The 12,831-nt window shown below is 44.1% G+C and overlaps 1 protein-coding gene across 8 annotated transcripts in view; it reads left to right on the top strand.

Moving 5' to 3' along the window:
• mtmr3 (myotubularin related protein 3) overlaps positions 1-10,896 on the top strand; it is a 34,458-nt gene extending 23,562 nt beyond the window's left edge. For 2 of the 8 annotated variants that reach the window (XM_008417264.3, XM_008417266.3), the window contains 9 exons: positions 668-863; positions 1,920-2,105; positions 2,320-2,490; positions 3,911-4,056; positions 4,948-6,409; positions 7,211-7,321; positions 7,407-7,495; positions 8,736-8,762; positions 10,594-10,896. In XM_008417264.3, coding sequence (XP_008415486.1) covers positions 668-863; positions 1,920-2,105; positions 2,320-2,490; positions 3,911-4,056; positions 4,948-6,409; positions 7,211-7,321; positions 7,407-7,495; positions 8,736-8,762; positions 10,594-10,765 — 2,560 coding nt within the window. In that variant the 3' untranslated portion in view covers positions 10,766-10,896. Of the gene's footprint in view, positions 1-667; positions 864-1,919; positions 2,106-2,319; positions 2,491-3,910; positions 4,057-4,947; positions 6,410-7,210; positions 7,322-7,406; positions 7,496-8,735; positions 8,763-10,481 lie in introns of all 8 variants that reach the window. The other 6 variants (XM_008417267.3, XM_008417268.3, XM_081611298.1 and 3 more) reach the window with 5 other exon arrangements.
• The last annotated feature ends 1,935 nt before the right edge of the window (positions 10,897-12,831 follow it).

Genomic DNA, 12,831 nt, shown 5'->3' with positions numbered 1-12,831 from the left:
AACTCTGCACCAGAACAGCTCACTTAAATACACCAGTAGCTTCACAAGTTTGGTCAAACATGTAAAAACAACTTTAATTTGTTCAGTCAGTGGAATTAGGAGTCAATGTAAAATAAATAATAAAGAAACTGAAAATGACAAAAACAATAGGTTGACTCCGTTGGTCAGACATGCAAAATAAATTGAAACAAATGTTTCAAATGGTTCAGAAAGTGCATTTAGGAATTCTAAATATAATATAAATAATAAAGCATGCTCAGAGCATAGAATTAGACTCAATAGATCTGCCCTTGTCATAAGTACCAAATCTAGATTTTTTTCCAGCATCAGATATTAATATCTAATTAAACACCGGAGCAACATATTTAGAAAGTCTTATAGTTTTAAATCTAAATCCAGAATCTGTGCTTAATTTTTTCTTTTGAATACTAAATCTCCAGCTCTGGATTTAAATCAGAAACATTGTAAAATTAAAGCGTGAAAACTGTTTATATATTTTTTTTCTATGAAATTTGCTGTTTGTTTTGCTTTTCATTGTTTGGTCCCATTAAGTTGGCCTTTTAAAACGCCTGATTTGAGGAATGAATTGTACTGATCTGTGCTCTCTGACTGTCCTTGAGAGATTAAAGCGGTTGCTCAAAGTTTTTCTCCTTTGCCGTCTCCCCAGCTGGCTGTCTGCGCTGGAGAGCACCAAATGGCTGCAGCACTTGTCTCTGCTGCTGAAGGCGGCCCTGCTGGTGGTCAATGCAGTGGACAGAGACCACCGGCCCGTCCTGGTGCATTGCTCCGACGGCTGGGACCGCACACCGCAGATTGTTGCTCTGTCCAAGCTGCTCTTGGACCCGTACTATCGCACCATCGAGGTACTGATGCTCCCATTTCCTTTACACTTCTACAAGTGTTTGAAGTAGGAAGTTACAGATGAACAGTAGTGATGTACTGATCATCACTTTATGACAGATTACCGAGTTTTTCTAAAACTCTGACCTGCCCATTTTAGGCTGTTCAGATTTTCATTTATAAACAAAAACATCGACAATGTCAGAACAACAAAGTGAGTTCAGTTTGAGTTTCTGCCAGGATCTGGTGTCAGATTCCGGTCATCAACTGGTTTTATTTTTACAGGTAATACCTTGAATACTACACAAGTCTGGACTAAATCATTCACAAGCGCACCGCCCCCCCCCCCACCACCACCACCACCACCACCACCACACACACACACACACACACAGCAGCAATAGGTTTATTTGTGTTCTGTTATATCGTTAAATCAACAAAACATCCTCCATTCTTTTTACGGGTTATCTGCAGCAACATGTTTCGGCAGCAAAACCAAATCAGTGGTGTTGAACGTGGTGCGTTTGTCTGATCTTCTGTTGATAACTTTACTCTGTTTAAAACAATCTGTGTTAGCTTTGCAGAAATTCTACTGAGACTAAATTTAGTGAGAAGTGAGATTTTTAGATTTTGTTATACATTTCTGCAGCTTGCTCAGTACGGCCCCCAAACTGCTGCTCAAGAATGATAAAAAAAAATTGTCACCAATGTGTGGAATTACAGTCACATTTTTTTAAGTCATGCTTGAGATATATATATATATATATATATATATACACCTGGAAAATATATAATATGGTCCCTTTGAATGAAATTGATCAATTATTTGTTGGTCAGAGCTGTTTTAAGGATCATTTATGAATTTCACCAAAAGGACCTTTACTGTGCCTTTGGTGGACAGACATAAATCAGTAATGCTTTATAAAAATAGAAGAATTTAATTTATTTAAACTTCTGCAGGCTAAAATGCTCACTTTGGCAGAATTTTCCATACAAAATGCAACTTATGACACAAAAAGGGTCAGATTCTTTTTTCTAGTTGTTTCCTACAAGTGAAAAGGTGTGATGCGTTTGCGCAGGGCTTCCAGGTTTTGGTGGAAACGGAATGGCTGGACTTTGGCCATAAGTTTGCAGACCGCTGTGGTCATGGGGAGAACTCTGAGGACCTGAACGAGCGCTGCCCCGTCTTCCTGCAGTGGCTGGACTGCGTTCATCAGCTGCAGAGGCAGTTCCCATGCTCCTTCGAGTTCAACGAGGCCTTCCTGGTACGAGCTCCTCTGCTAGTCCATATTGTTTCCACCACTTCTGAATGTCTTCCTGTCTAGAAGTGAGGATGGTTTTCCTCTAATCACCACACATCTCAGTTCCCTTCAGGGAGTGTTAATAACACTAAGAAAACTTCTTTTGATCTGTACACTTGCGATGGATTGTTTACAAGCCTGTGCATGTCAGCATGTGTGTATGTGTGTGTGTGCGCAGGTGAAGCTGGTGCAGCACACCTACTCCTGTCTGTTTGGCACCTTCCTGTGCAACAGCGGCAAGGAGAGGAAGGACCGACACGTTCAGGAGAGAACCTGCTCTGTGTGGTCGCTGCTGCGGCCAGCCAATCGCACTCTGAGGAACATGCTGTACTCCGCCCACTCTGAAACCGTACGTCTCACCCGCTCATCTCCTCCAGGGGCCCGGGGCCGGGGCCTCGGTGCTCTGTGTGTTTTCACCCTGCATCTCTAGAGACCTCTCAGCCTGTTTCACTCACAGGAACGTTGATTAAAGCCCGACAAGACGAAGCATGAGAAACGTATGACTGTGGAGTCCGTAAACAGACAGGATGAAACCATAGTCTTGACTTTCACAGCGTTCTAGATTTATTGCTAATTGTTCTGCTTTCAAACTTGATTTAAAGTCTGTTTTTCAGCCTTCCAAGTGTTGCATTGTTGTGGTTGCTGTTATTGTAGGCAGTGAAATTCCCCCTTTAGCAAATTTGAAAACAATATTCTGACAATGCAGACGTTCTTGTCACATCTTGTTCAGACTTCCATCTGAAGGCTCCCACGCGCTCAGAATTACTGTCCGCTCACAGTTGAGATTTCATAGTCAGTCCTGCATATGTTTCTCATGACGGATTCTTTCATTTCATTTCCAAATGGGTACTAGTAAGACTGAAGAGCTTTTTGGCTACCTAGCCCAATTTCTTTTCCTTCATGGCTAAAATTACTGTTTATGGTCCTGACCCAGCAATCTTACTGGGTCAGATCAGAATTATTTGCTTAATTGTCGGGTCAGGCTTGTGTGGCGCATTTAATGAGCCTGAAATACACAGAGAGAACTGAACAAAAATGCATAATATAAATCTACTTACTACAGTGTTGATAGTTGAACCTGTTGAGGAAATGAAGTAAGTAAGTAGGATGCAGAAGTTAATCAGACTGTAACAAGCGCAGCGCACTGCCTGCATGCGCGGCTCCACCCTGCTCTGCTGCAGCAGCAGCAGCAGCAGATATGTGATCTGTTCAGTCACACATCCCAGACGTGTGATTTGTACTCGACTCACTGTGGTTACAACACGCGACAAGATGGAGCTGGAAGAGGTTAAACTAAAGCTAAATATGGGAGAAGTTACACTTCTCACTTCAATAAAAGCAGTAAAATCAGAATTAAAACAATACGTAAAGTTTACTTTGGGTTCAGGCCTCTAATTGAAGGTAATTAGTCAGACTGGACTCTTACACAGCGTCTTGGGTGGGTCGGATTTTTCAGGCCTGATCTGAACTCTAACCAGGGCAGCGGTCACACACCTATGAATGTAGCACAAAGAGCAGCAGTTGCTCTTTGTGCTACACTGGTTACGCTGACTCAACATTTTCAGCTCGGTGTCGCATACAAAATGGTTAGCTCTGAACACCGTTTCCCACCAAGTAGTTTACTTTGCGATAACGCGTACTTGGGTGTAAAAACGGACCTTTTGCCGACCTCAGCTGAATGAGGTACACATGAGAATGTTGGGACTTTTAAGACTTCTACTTTTATATCCAGTGATCCAATTTGGTGGGTGGGTTTGTTCTGCTCGCAGGTTCTCCACCCAGTTTGTCATGTGCGGAACCTGATGCTGTGGACCGCAGTTTACCTGCCCAGCTCCTCTCCCACCACCCCCTCCGACGACTCCTGTGCTCCCTACCCTGTGCCCGGTGTCAACCCGGAGGATGCGCCTCTGGGCAGGTGAGCCTGGCGCGTTGGCACCCGACCCCCCCACTTCCTGCTTCATGTAAGATAAACACAAACCGAGGACTCCCAACAGCCAGAGGGTCCCGGCTTAACAACCCTTCTGCTTCTTGACGTTGCTTTTACCAGACCTCACAGCAGCTTTATGTCGCCCAGCAGTCATGCAGTGCCTTGCAAAGGTTCATCTGAAACTGCATTTAAAATGTTGCAGGTTTTTTTCTAAACAGATACTTGGAAATAATTTATTATACAGGGTTTCCTCTAGAAAAGCTGCTGAGCCTGGTGGAAACCACTAGCAGCTCACTGTGTTAAAACATGTGAAAAGTTGACAGGAAATTGGACTAGTTAGTGATGTATTTTTGGAAGACATCATAATGGAACAACAACTAAAGATTCTTAAAACAGGCAAACATAAAACCATTTCATTACAAAAAAAACATCATTTTATTTGCACCTGGATGAAGTAATCAGCCGATGGGTCTTAAAACAAGCAGCTTCATCACCCATCACTGTTTGTGGATGTTCCTTGTTCATCAGATTTACAGGCACACCAGAAATGCACGACTGGAAAAAAGTGGATTAATTTGTGAAGATTACATTTATTAAATAAATTCAAATCTATTTAATAAAAAGTCCTGTCTATAGTTAAGATATCTATAAATATTTCTGCAAGGCACTAATGGTCTTAATGCATCATTAAGACCATTTTGGGCTGCAAGAGTATTTAAAAAGACAGTCTGTGTTCCTATTATAATCTTTTGCCTTTTTCATGTTTTGATGAAGCTGATTGGTTGACACAAATACTTGGTCTGCAAATCTTAGCCAGAAGTGCTGAGACGGTTTAATTGTGTTTTCACCGCTGAATTGTTTTCCTCATTTTCTGTTTAGACGAACAAAAACTCGCTCTTTTGACAACCTGCCCAGTGCGTGTGAGCTGGGAAGCACGCTGGCTCCCAACCGGCGCTCCAGTGACCCGAGCCTCAACGAGAAGTGGCAGGACCACCGGCGCTCTCTGGAGCTCAACATGGCGGTGGGCCCTGAGGGAGGGGCCAGTCAGGAGCTGCAAGCCGGCGGAGAGGGGCCGTGTACGGACGGACAGCAGTCGGAGCTGGGCGACGACCAGCAGCCCCACGAATTCCAGGCCGCGTTCCAACAGGACCCCCTGGTCAGCCCAGAGGGGGGAGCGGAGGAGGCGGAGCTCTCTGTGGTGGTCGGCATGGCTGAGGGGCAAATGGAGAACATCCTACAGGAAGCCACGCAGGAAACGGGAGCAGATTTACAGGGGCAGAGACCTGCTGCTGCTGCTCACACAGAAGTGAAGAAGGAAGTTGAAAGTGAGGGGGAAACTCCAACAACGGAGACGCAGAGAGAAATAGTTACAAACGGTCACCATCCTGACAGCAGCGAGATGGAGGCTGAGGACGATGGGAATTCTGCTCCTCTGCCTTCACAGGAGGAACAGGAACTCCATCAGCAGCCAAACGACCAAACTCAAACACCAGAGGGCGCTGTGGAGGAGAGCATTAACTGCTCTGCTGTTGGAGAAGAGTCTACCTCTGGAGAGCAGCCGCTGTCCGAATCCCATAGAGCCGTTACTAACGGCTTTGTGGGTGGGTCATCAGAGGAGCAGGACATAGACGAGGCCGGTCCCTCTTCAGAACCCGAGCACGGCGTCTCAGAATCGGATGAGCCGCTGGACAAGAAGGTGTCCTTGATGGAGAGCTCCACAGAGACTTTAACCGAAGAAGCCTGCAGCAAGCTGGAGCTTCTTCCTGGACAGCCAAGTGTTTTACCCAACCGTCAGCCGCACGGCGACGGCAGGAGCCAACACCCCGGCTTCAGGAAGGACAGGGAGGCGGCCGAGCCCGGCTTTAGCAGAACTTTAAACGGGGGCAGCAAGCATGCCTCAGTCAGTGCCTTTCAGTCTGCCAGTGCTGAGCTAAGCAGGGAAGGGCTTTACAACGGAGACTGCTCCGACGGAGACCCCAGCGTAGGACCGCACTGGGCCAAAGGGAACGGGGAGCGGGCCCCGCTCAGCCGACAGGTTTCTCTGGCCAGCTGCAACTCCCTGGTCCTCCATCCACGGGGCATCTGCCTGCAGCACCGCTGCTGCCACGCTGCTCCCAGCCGGGCCGCCGTCAGCCCGGAGCAGCCGACCCGCAGCCACCTGGACGACGACGGGCTCACGTTGCACACGGACGCCATCCAGCAGAGGCTGAGGCAGATCGAGGCGGGGCACCAGATGGAGGTGGAGACGCTGAAGAAGCAGGTGCAGGAGCTGTGGAGTCGCCTGGAGAACCAGCAACACGCCGGATCGCACCGGATCAATGGAGATGTGGGTGATGAAGTGGTGAGACGCTGCTCTGCCTGTTACTCTTTAGAGAAAAATGTAACTTTCCATACTGTTTTTATTAAAAATGTGCACAAATCTTTGTCTACATTCTGCCAGTGTCAAAAAAAAACCCCAAAACTGTGCAGGTGCAGTTTTTCCATTAAGAAAGTACATTAAAATCACACATGAATAAGCTAATTCACAGGATAAGTCATTAAAAATTATGGCAGCCACTGAAGTAAACAGTTACATGATATATATTCATAATTCAGCCGTGGTGTCAGTGCTCATCATCTATCAGCCATCAGAGTAACGTCTGCGTCTTATTCAGGCGTTGGCGCAATAAACCTCTTCAACTTTGGAGCAGCTTCATATGCGGCATTTGATGAAGCTGTAGTTGGCAATTTTACAGAAGAGTTATGGATTCTTCACTGTAGAATGATGCACAACTTTCTATGAGCTGTGTGAAGCTGTGACAGCTCTGGAGGAGCCAGCTGCACATTGTTCAAAACAAAGACAAACCATCTTTCTCCTACCACTTCCTGTTGTCGTCTCTGACGTTTTCGCCAGTAGACTCATCCAGCTGCTGGTCACCTGATTTGCATGACCAGCAGCTGGATGTTTCCATTGCAGCTTTGTGAAATACATGGATATGACTAAAAAACCACCTCATCCCAGCTCAAAAACTTTTTGCAAAAAAATTTATTTTTATTTTTTTAGAAATTGGGGTGTTTTTATTAAGCAAATTTATTTTTGTAATTTCAATTTCCACAGTTTTTATGGTGGATGTAAACTCAGCTCACGTCTCTTTCTGTCCAGACCTCAATGACCGACTCGGAGTACAACCTGGACCCAAACTGCTTGTCCCGCTGCAGCACGGAGCTCTTCTCAGAGGCCAGCTGGGAGCAGGTGGACAAGCAGGACACGGAGGTGAGCAAGAACCACTCCGTCACCATGGAGACCACCCAGAACTCCGTAGATGGGAGCTGTGAACGGCTCTGTGTGCTTGCTGCAGGTCACTCGCTGGTACCCTGACCACCTGGCTGCTCAGTGCTACGGCTGCGAGAGCCGCTTCTGGTTGGCCACCAGGAAGCATCACTGCAGGTGAGCTGGACTCCCACTGACCGCCTCACCTCCAACCAAACAGTACCGCCGGGATACCAGTGATGTCAAATAATGACGTCCAGTGAATATCTCCTGTATTTGTTGAGCTTTTGGTCGTTGCTATAGAAACACTTTGACTGAAATGTACCAGTCTCAAAATGCCCTGGTCAGGACATTCATGTAAAACATGTTATATTTAGTTGTTTCTTCCACTTCAGTGTGTTTCATTGTGTCTGTATGCGGCAGGCCGTCATACAGCAGCACTTGGTTGTGAAGTGGAAGGAAAAATAATACGAAATTTTAAAAGTGTGTGAAAATAATAATCAGGGATGTTCTTTATTAGCCGATATTAGTCATTCACACAGATGTCTCTATTTATATTGGTCATTTTTTAATACATTGCTATCACTCCAATGAATAAAACCGAGATTTGATTCTCTCTTGTTGCCGTTTGGTTCTGGACGGGATGAGCAGGAGGTTGGTCATGTGACTAACAGTGATACAGCACAGGATTGTGGGTATTTACCTGAAGCAGAGATGTAATGGTGAGGTCAGCTGTGTTTTTTTGCTTTTTTTTTTTTTTTGTCCAAGATGTCAAATATATACAGATATTGTATATCTGTAAATATTGGATATCAATATCGGCTCAGATTTTCTTACAGATGCATCCCCAATAGGTGGACTTACCCCTCTGCTGTATTTAAAGCTAAAATAGTTTAATAAAAAAGCTGCTCTTTTTGTTTCACTTCACCGATTCACTATTTTCTCTTGGTCTGTCGCTAAAAATTCATTTGGTTGTCAAGGTTCAAAAAGTAGAACTGCTGTTCCAAGAATTTCCTTTAATTACTAAAGATAGATGTTGTTATCAGACTGTAGCTTCATCTATATAGCGTCTTATTGTACAACTTTTGGTTTCCTTTGTCAGTGCCAAGGAAACTGGTTGTTGGTTTGAGTTGAACTGTTTTGGAGAGGCACGATGCCCTCATATTCAGAACCATGTTTCGGTGGATCGAAGCGCTGCCGTTTTGATTCGTCTCTATGTGAGATATTTAGGAAGTCTTGTTGTTTTTGGGTTTTTTAGATAAAGGACCATGTTTGGTCAGGATGTGGATTCAGAAACCGCTGGTTGTCGTCACTCCTCCTAACCTAAGCGCTGAGCAGGAAGTGTGTTGTTGCTGTGCTCATGTTTTCTGCGCTGCTCCAGCAGCTCTTACCCATCGTCTGCCCCTCTTCTCTACAGTGGCAGAGAGGCAGTCCAGGAGGTCTGGTGAGATCCCGCCCAACCCTCCCACCGCTGCACCCTGCTCCTCCTAATCCTAATCCAAGCCCCTCCCCCTCACACCCCTTTGTCCTCACCTGCTCCGTTTTGGTTGATTATTATTTTTTTAAACTGATCAGTAGCTTCACAGGGACGTGCTGATTTCTGACAGCAGACTTTCCGTCCTGCTGTACGGTTCCACAGAGTGTTTTGTTTTTAGCTGGCTGTAAGTGAAAGCATGGCGCTGTGGCCAGGCCAGCTGTGATTGGTCGAAGGCTGATTTTTTTCTTTTTCATTTTTTTTAAGTTCATGAGAGAAATTGATTTGCTAACCAGAACAGAAGTGGACTGCCTCAGCCTCAACCCACCATAGCGGCACATCAGCATCCAGTTGCCCCGGCAGCATGTGCCCCCCCCCCCCTCACATCCCACCCCCTTCCAGCTCCACAGCATGGCACCCAGAGCTGCTGCCATCACTTGATTTAAAAAAAACCGGAGACCCAGAAGTTAATTTTTTTTCTTTATTTTACTGCGGTTCAGTTCAGTTCAGGAAGCACCACAGTGTGTGTAGGTGTGTGTGCATGGCCTGACATCTGAATGTGAGCATGGGGATCTGAGTGTTGGCGTCTGTCTCGCTTACTGGCCAGTCTCCGGTTGTCATCTTTCTCTTGTCAAATACTGATTTCAATTGATTCTGTTTTTTTTCTATTTCAGAACTAGAATACAAGTATTTATTAAAAAAAATAGATTTTGTTTTAACTGTACTAACAAGTAATAATTTATAGTTGGAGCAAAGGTCATGTTGCTTTGTGAAACAGATTTACTGTTGGAAAACAAAGTAAAACTGACTGAGCAGATATTTTAAGCTGTTTTTTAGCCATTTAAATGAGTAATTAGTCCAAGTAATCCAGCTAGCATTACAAAAACTACAGTCTCGTGATCAGCTGATGATGATTTTTAGTAATCGATTATTCCAACCATTAATCGATTAATCAGATTTTTAAAAATTGCCACATTCTAAAAATTTTTTTTGCCATATTTGCAATATATTAAATAAATCCCTTTTTAAAATAAGAAAATAATTATTTTATTTCTCAATGCAACAATGTAGCATTCCATTAGCTATGTTTTAGCAAAGAATGCATCTGAACCTAAAAACTACTTCTAACATCAACATGCTGCTTCGCTCCACATGAGGTAGAACAAATTTACATGGTTTATTTTTTTAAATGAAAATGTATATAAATATATTATAGTTTTGTGTTGTCTTCCTGCAAATGACCTTTTTTGAATCGGTATTCTCCAGCTAATGATTAATCAGTTAGTAAATTATTTGACGATTATTTCAATAATCGATTAATTGCGATTAATCGTTTCGGTCGTAGTCTTGTGTGTTCTCCATAGAATGTATATCCTTACTGTTACCACGGTTTCCAACATTCCCAAATTCTGCATGTTCCATGAAAGACTAAAACTGGCCTTAAAACTCGTTTTAGTTAAAACTCAGTTTATAATGAAAAGTTTTATTATGGTGCAGAAAAAAACCAAAAAACTTTGAGTTTCTGATCCTGGCTATGAAACAGAAAGCGATCTGACTCCTCTGTCCGTCTCCGTCCTCATCTGAGCCGATAGTTTAGCTGTTCCTCTGCTTCATGTCAGAACTTGTGGCGATATTTCAGTGATGCTCCTGTGTGTTTTGTGTTCCTGCCTGTTTCACCGTGTGTTGCAGGTCCAAACGAACGATAACGGGAGCTGCTGATCGCTCAGACCCACCGTGCCTTGTTTAGCCTCAGAAATGCCTGCTAGCTGAGGACGTGATCGCCCTCTGTCTCCCTCTGCAGGAACTGCGGCAATGTGTTCTGCGCCAGCTGTTGCGACCAAAAGATCCCCGTGCCAAGCCAGCAGCTGTTCGAGCCGTGCCGCGTGTGTAAGAACTGCTACAGCAGCCTTCAGCTCAACTCCGCTCCTCTCGACCTCGAGCTCGAGAAACCCATCGCGGCGAGCTCCAACTGACGGAGCGCAGAGGAGCCGGGCCGGGTCGGGCCGCCAGCCGCCGACACAAACGCACCGCTCAGGAGCACAGGAAGCTACGCAGAATGTCCCGTGTGTGTGTGTGGGGGTGTGTGTTGCCCATCTGGAGTTTAAAGTGTATATTTTTAGGATGACATGCTGGCTACGCAACAAGAACTCTGAATGTTGGTGTCTGGAAGGGTGTGTATGTGTGTGTGTGTGTGTGTGTGTGCGCGTGGCAGTGAGGAAACTGCACTTCAAGGAGCGAGAATGGACTTCCAGGTGCCGAGAGAAGCAAGTCTTGGTGCGGAGCTCCGTACAGCTGACCGCTCCAGCACCGCGCCGCCACCCAGAGCTTCTGCAGACGTCACTTCTTACACTGAGCTGAAGTTTTTCCTCTGGACCGAGAAACAAAACAAACCAACAAGTGGAAAGAGAATCTCCCCGTCTCAGAAATCTTCACACAAATGGTGTAAAGAAATCTCTGGCACCATTCAGGCTCCACTGTTTTGTTTTTTCCTGGTTTGCACATTTTTCCATCTAATTGGTTCTTTTGTTCCAAGTGAAATCTCTGATTTGAAGGCTTCTTAAGGAGCGTTAAACCAAACTAACTTGGTCTGGTTTCTACTGAAATGTCTTACAAGTGAAAACTAACTTACAGGTTACTCTCCAGCTTGATGTAAGATCTTGTTTTAAGTCAATAATTCCTTAATATTAATGGGAAAAGTGCTGGTTTTATTATCAGATTTTACTTACAAAAAACATATTTAATCTGCCAGTGAAACTTGTGCATTTTCATCAATATTAATTAAAAGTCCCCACATCTTGTAGGTTAATTTCTGTCTTGTTTCAAATGTACAAAGATATTTGCAGTAGAAACTAGACCAAAAGTACTTAAGAGTTTGTGTTTTTGCAGTGAAACTCTGTGAAACGGCAGGACTGAACCTTTAGCTCCCAGCATGTGGTCACTCTGCTGGTGGAAATCCGGTCAGGAAGCGTTTGGGTGTTGCAGAAGCGACTCCTGCTGCTCTGGGAGACCAGCAGCAGGAGGAAGGGCTCTTTGTGAGATCAGACAGCAAAGCTTCTCTGCGGCGCATCCGATTCAATGACCTCCTTGCATACACACACACTGACGCACTCTTTTTTTCTTTTTTTTTCTTTTTGTAAAATAGATGAATGAAATAATATATTCAGATACCTATATAGCATTTGAGAAAACTGTATAGAATTCTTGAATAGTGGCTCATTTAATTAGTCACATTTCTTTTTTTATTTCTTTGTTCTCTTTTGTTAAAATTGCACAAAAATACCTATATTTTGCATCCTGTCAGATGCATCCTGTCAGATTTTTTTTATAGAGAAACAGGATTTCCTGTTTTGATGCTGCAGTGGTTTTCTCCTTTAAATGCGATTTATTATTTGGAGGTTATTTATTAAAGAGTTGTTAAATTGCTGTTGGGAATCCAGATAATTCAATTGCTGCAGGATAATCAGGGGGGTGAGAGATGGTTCTGAACTGATTCTGCCAGGCTCGTTCTTTTAGGATTGGCTGCCTTGTTTAATCTGTCGGTGGGGTCCGTGACGGGGCGGAGGGGCGCCATCTTGAATGAAACGTTCAGTGGGTTAACAGTAGTCAGCGTCATCTATGCACTGGGAAAACAGTGGTCCAAAACAAACAGCCTGAACCCAAAATCAAAGCATCTCATCTTAACTTCGATTTAGGGCTCCATTCAGACCATCTCCACACACTACCTCTACTTTGTAATTGTTCATACACGCGCACACCTGACTTCTAGATGCTCGGTGACGTTTGTCATCAAAAAAGGCCTTGTTTTTTTTTTTTTTTGTCATTGTTCAATACATTTTCTCCTGTTTTGTTGATTTTTAAAATAAAAAAAGGTACAAACCTCAAAGAATAGATTAGCATCCCAATGATCGTCTTTTTGTTGTTTAGACATGGGGCTGGGCGATAGATTTTTATTTTATTTTTTTTAAAGATTACATTTATAGAAAATCGAGTTTTTTTTTCACCAATGAGCTCCTTGAGTTTCCATAAGTCAGAGTGATTT

Source organism: Poecilia reticulata, chromosome 9 (genome assembly GCF_904066995.2).
Source record: "Poecilia reticulata chromosome 9, P_reticulata-male-v2, whole genome shotgun sequence".
NCBI classification, from domain to species: domain Eukaryota; kingdom Metazoa; phylum Chordata; class Actinopteri; order Cyprinodontiformes; family Poeciliidae; genus Poecilia; species Poecilia reticulata.
The sequence above is the reverse complement of the archived record's forward strand: the minus strand, read 5'-3'. Positions and strand labels throughout refer to the sequence as shown.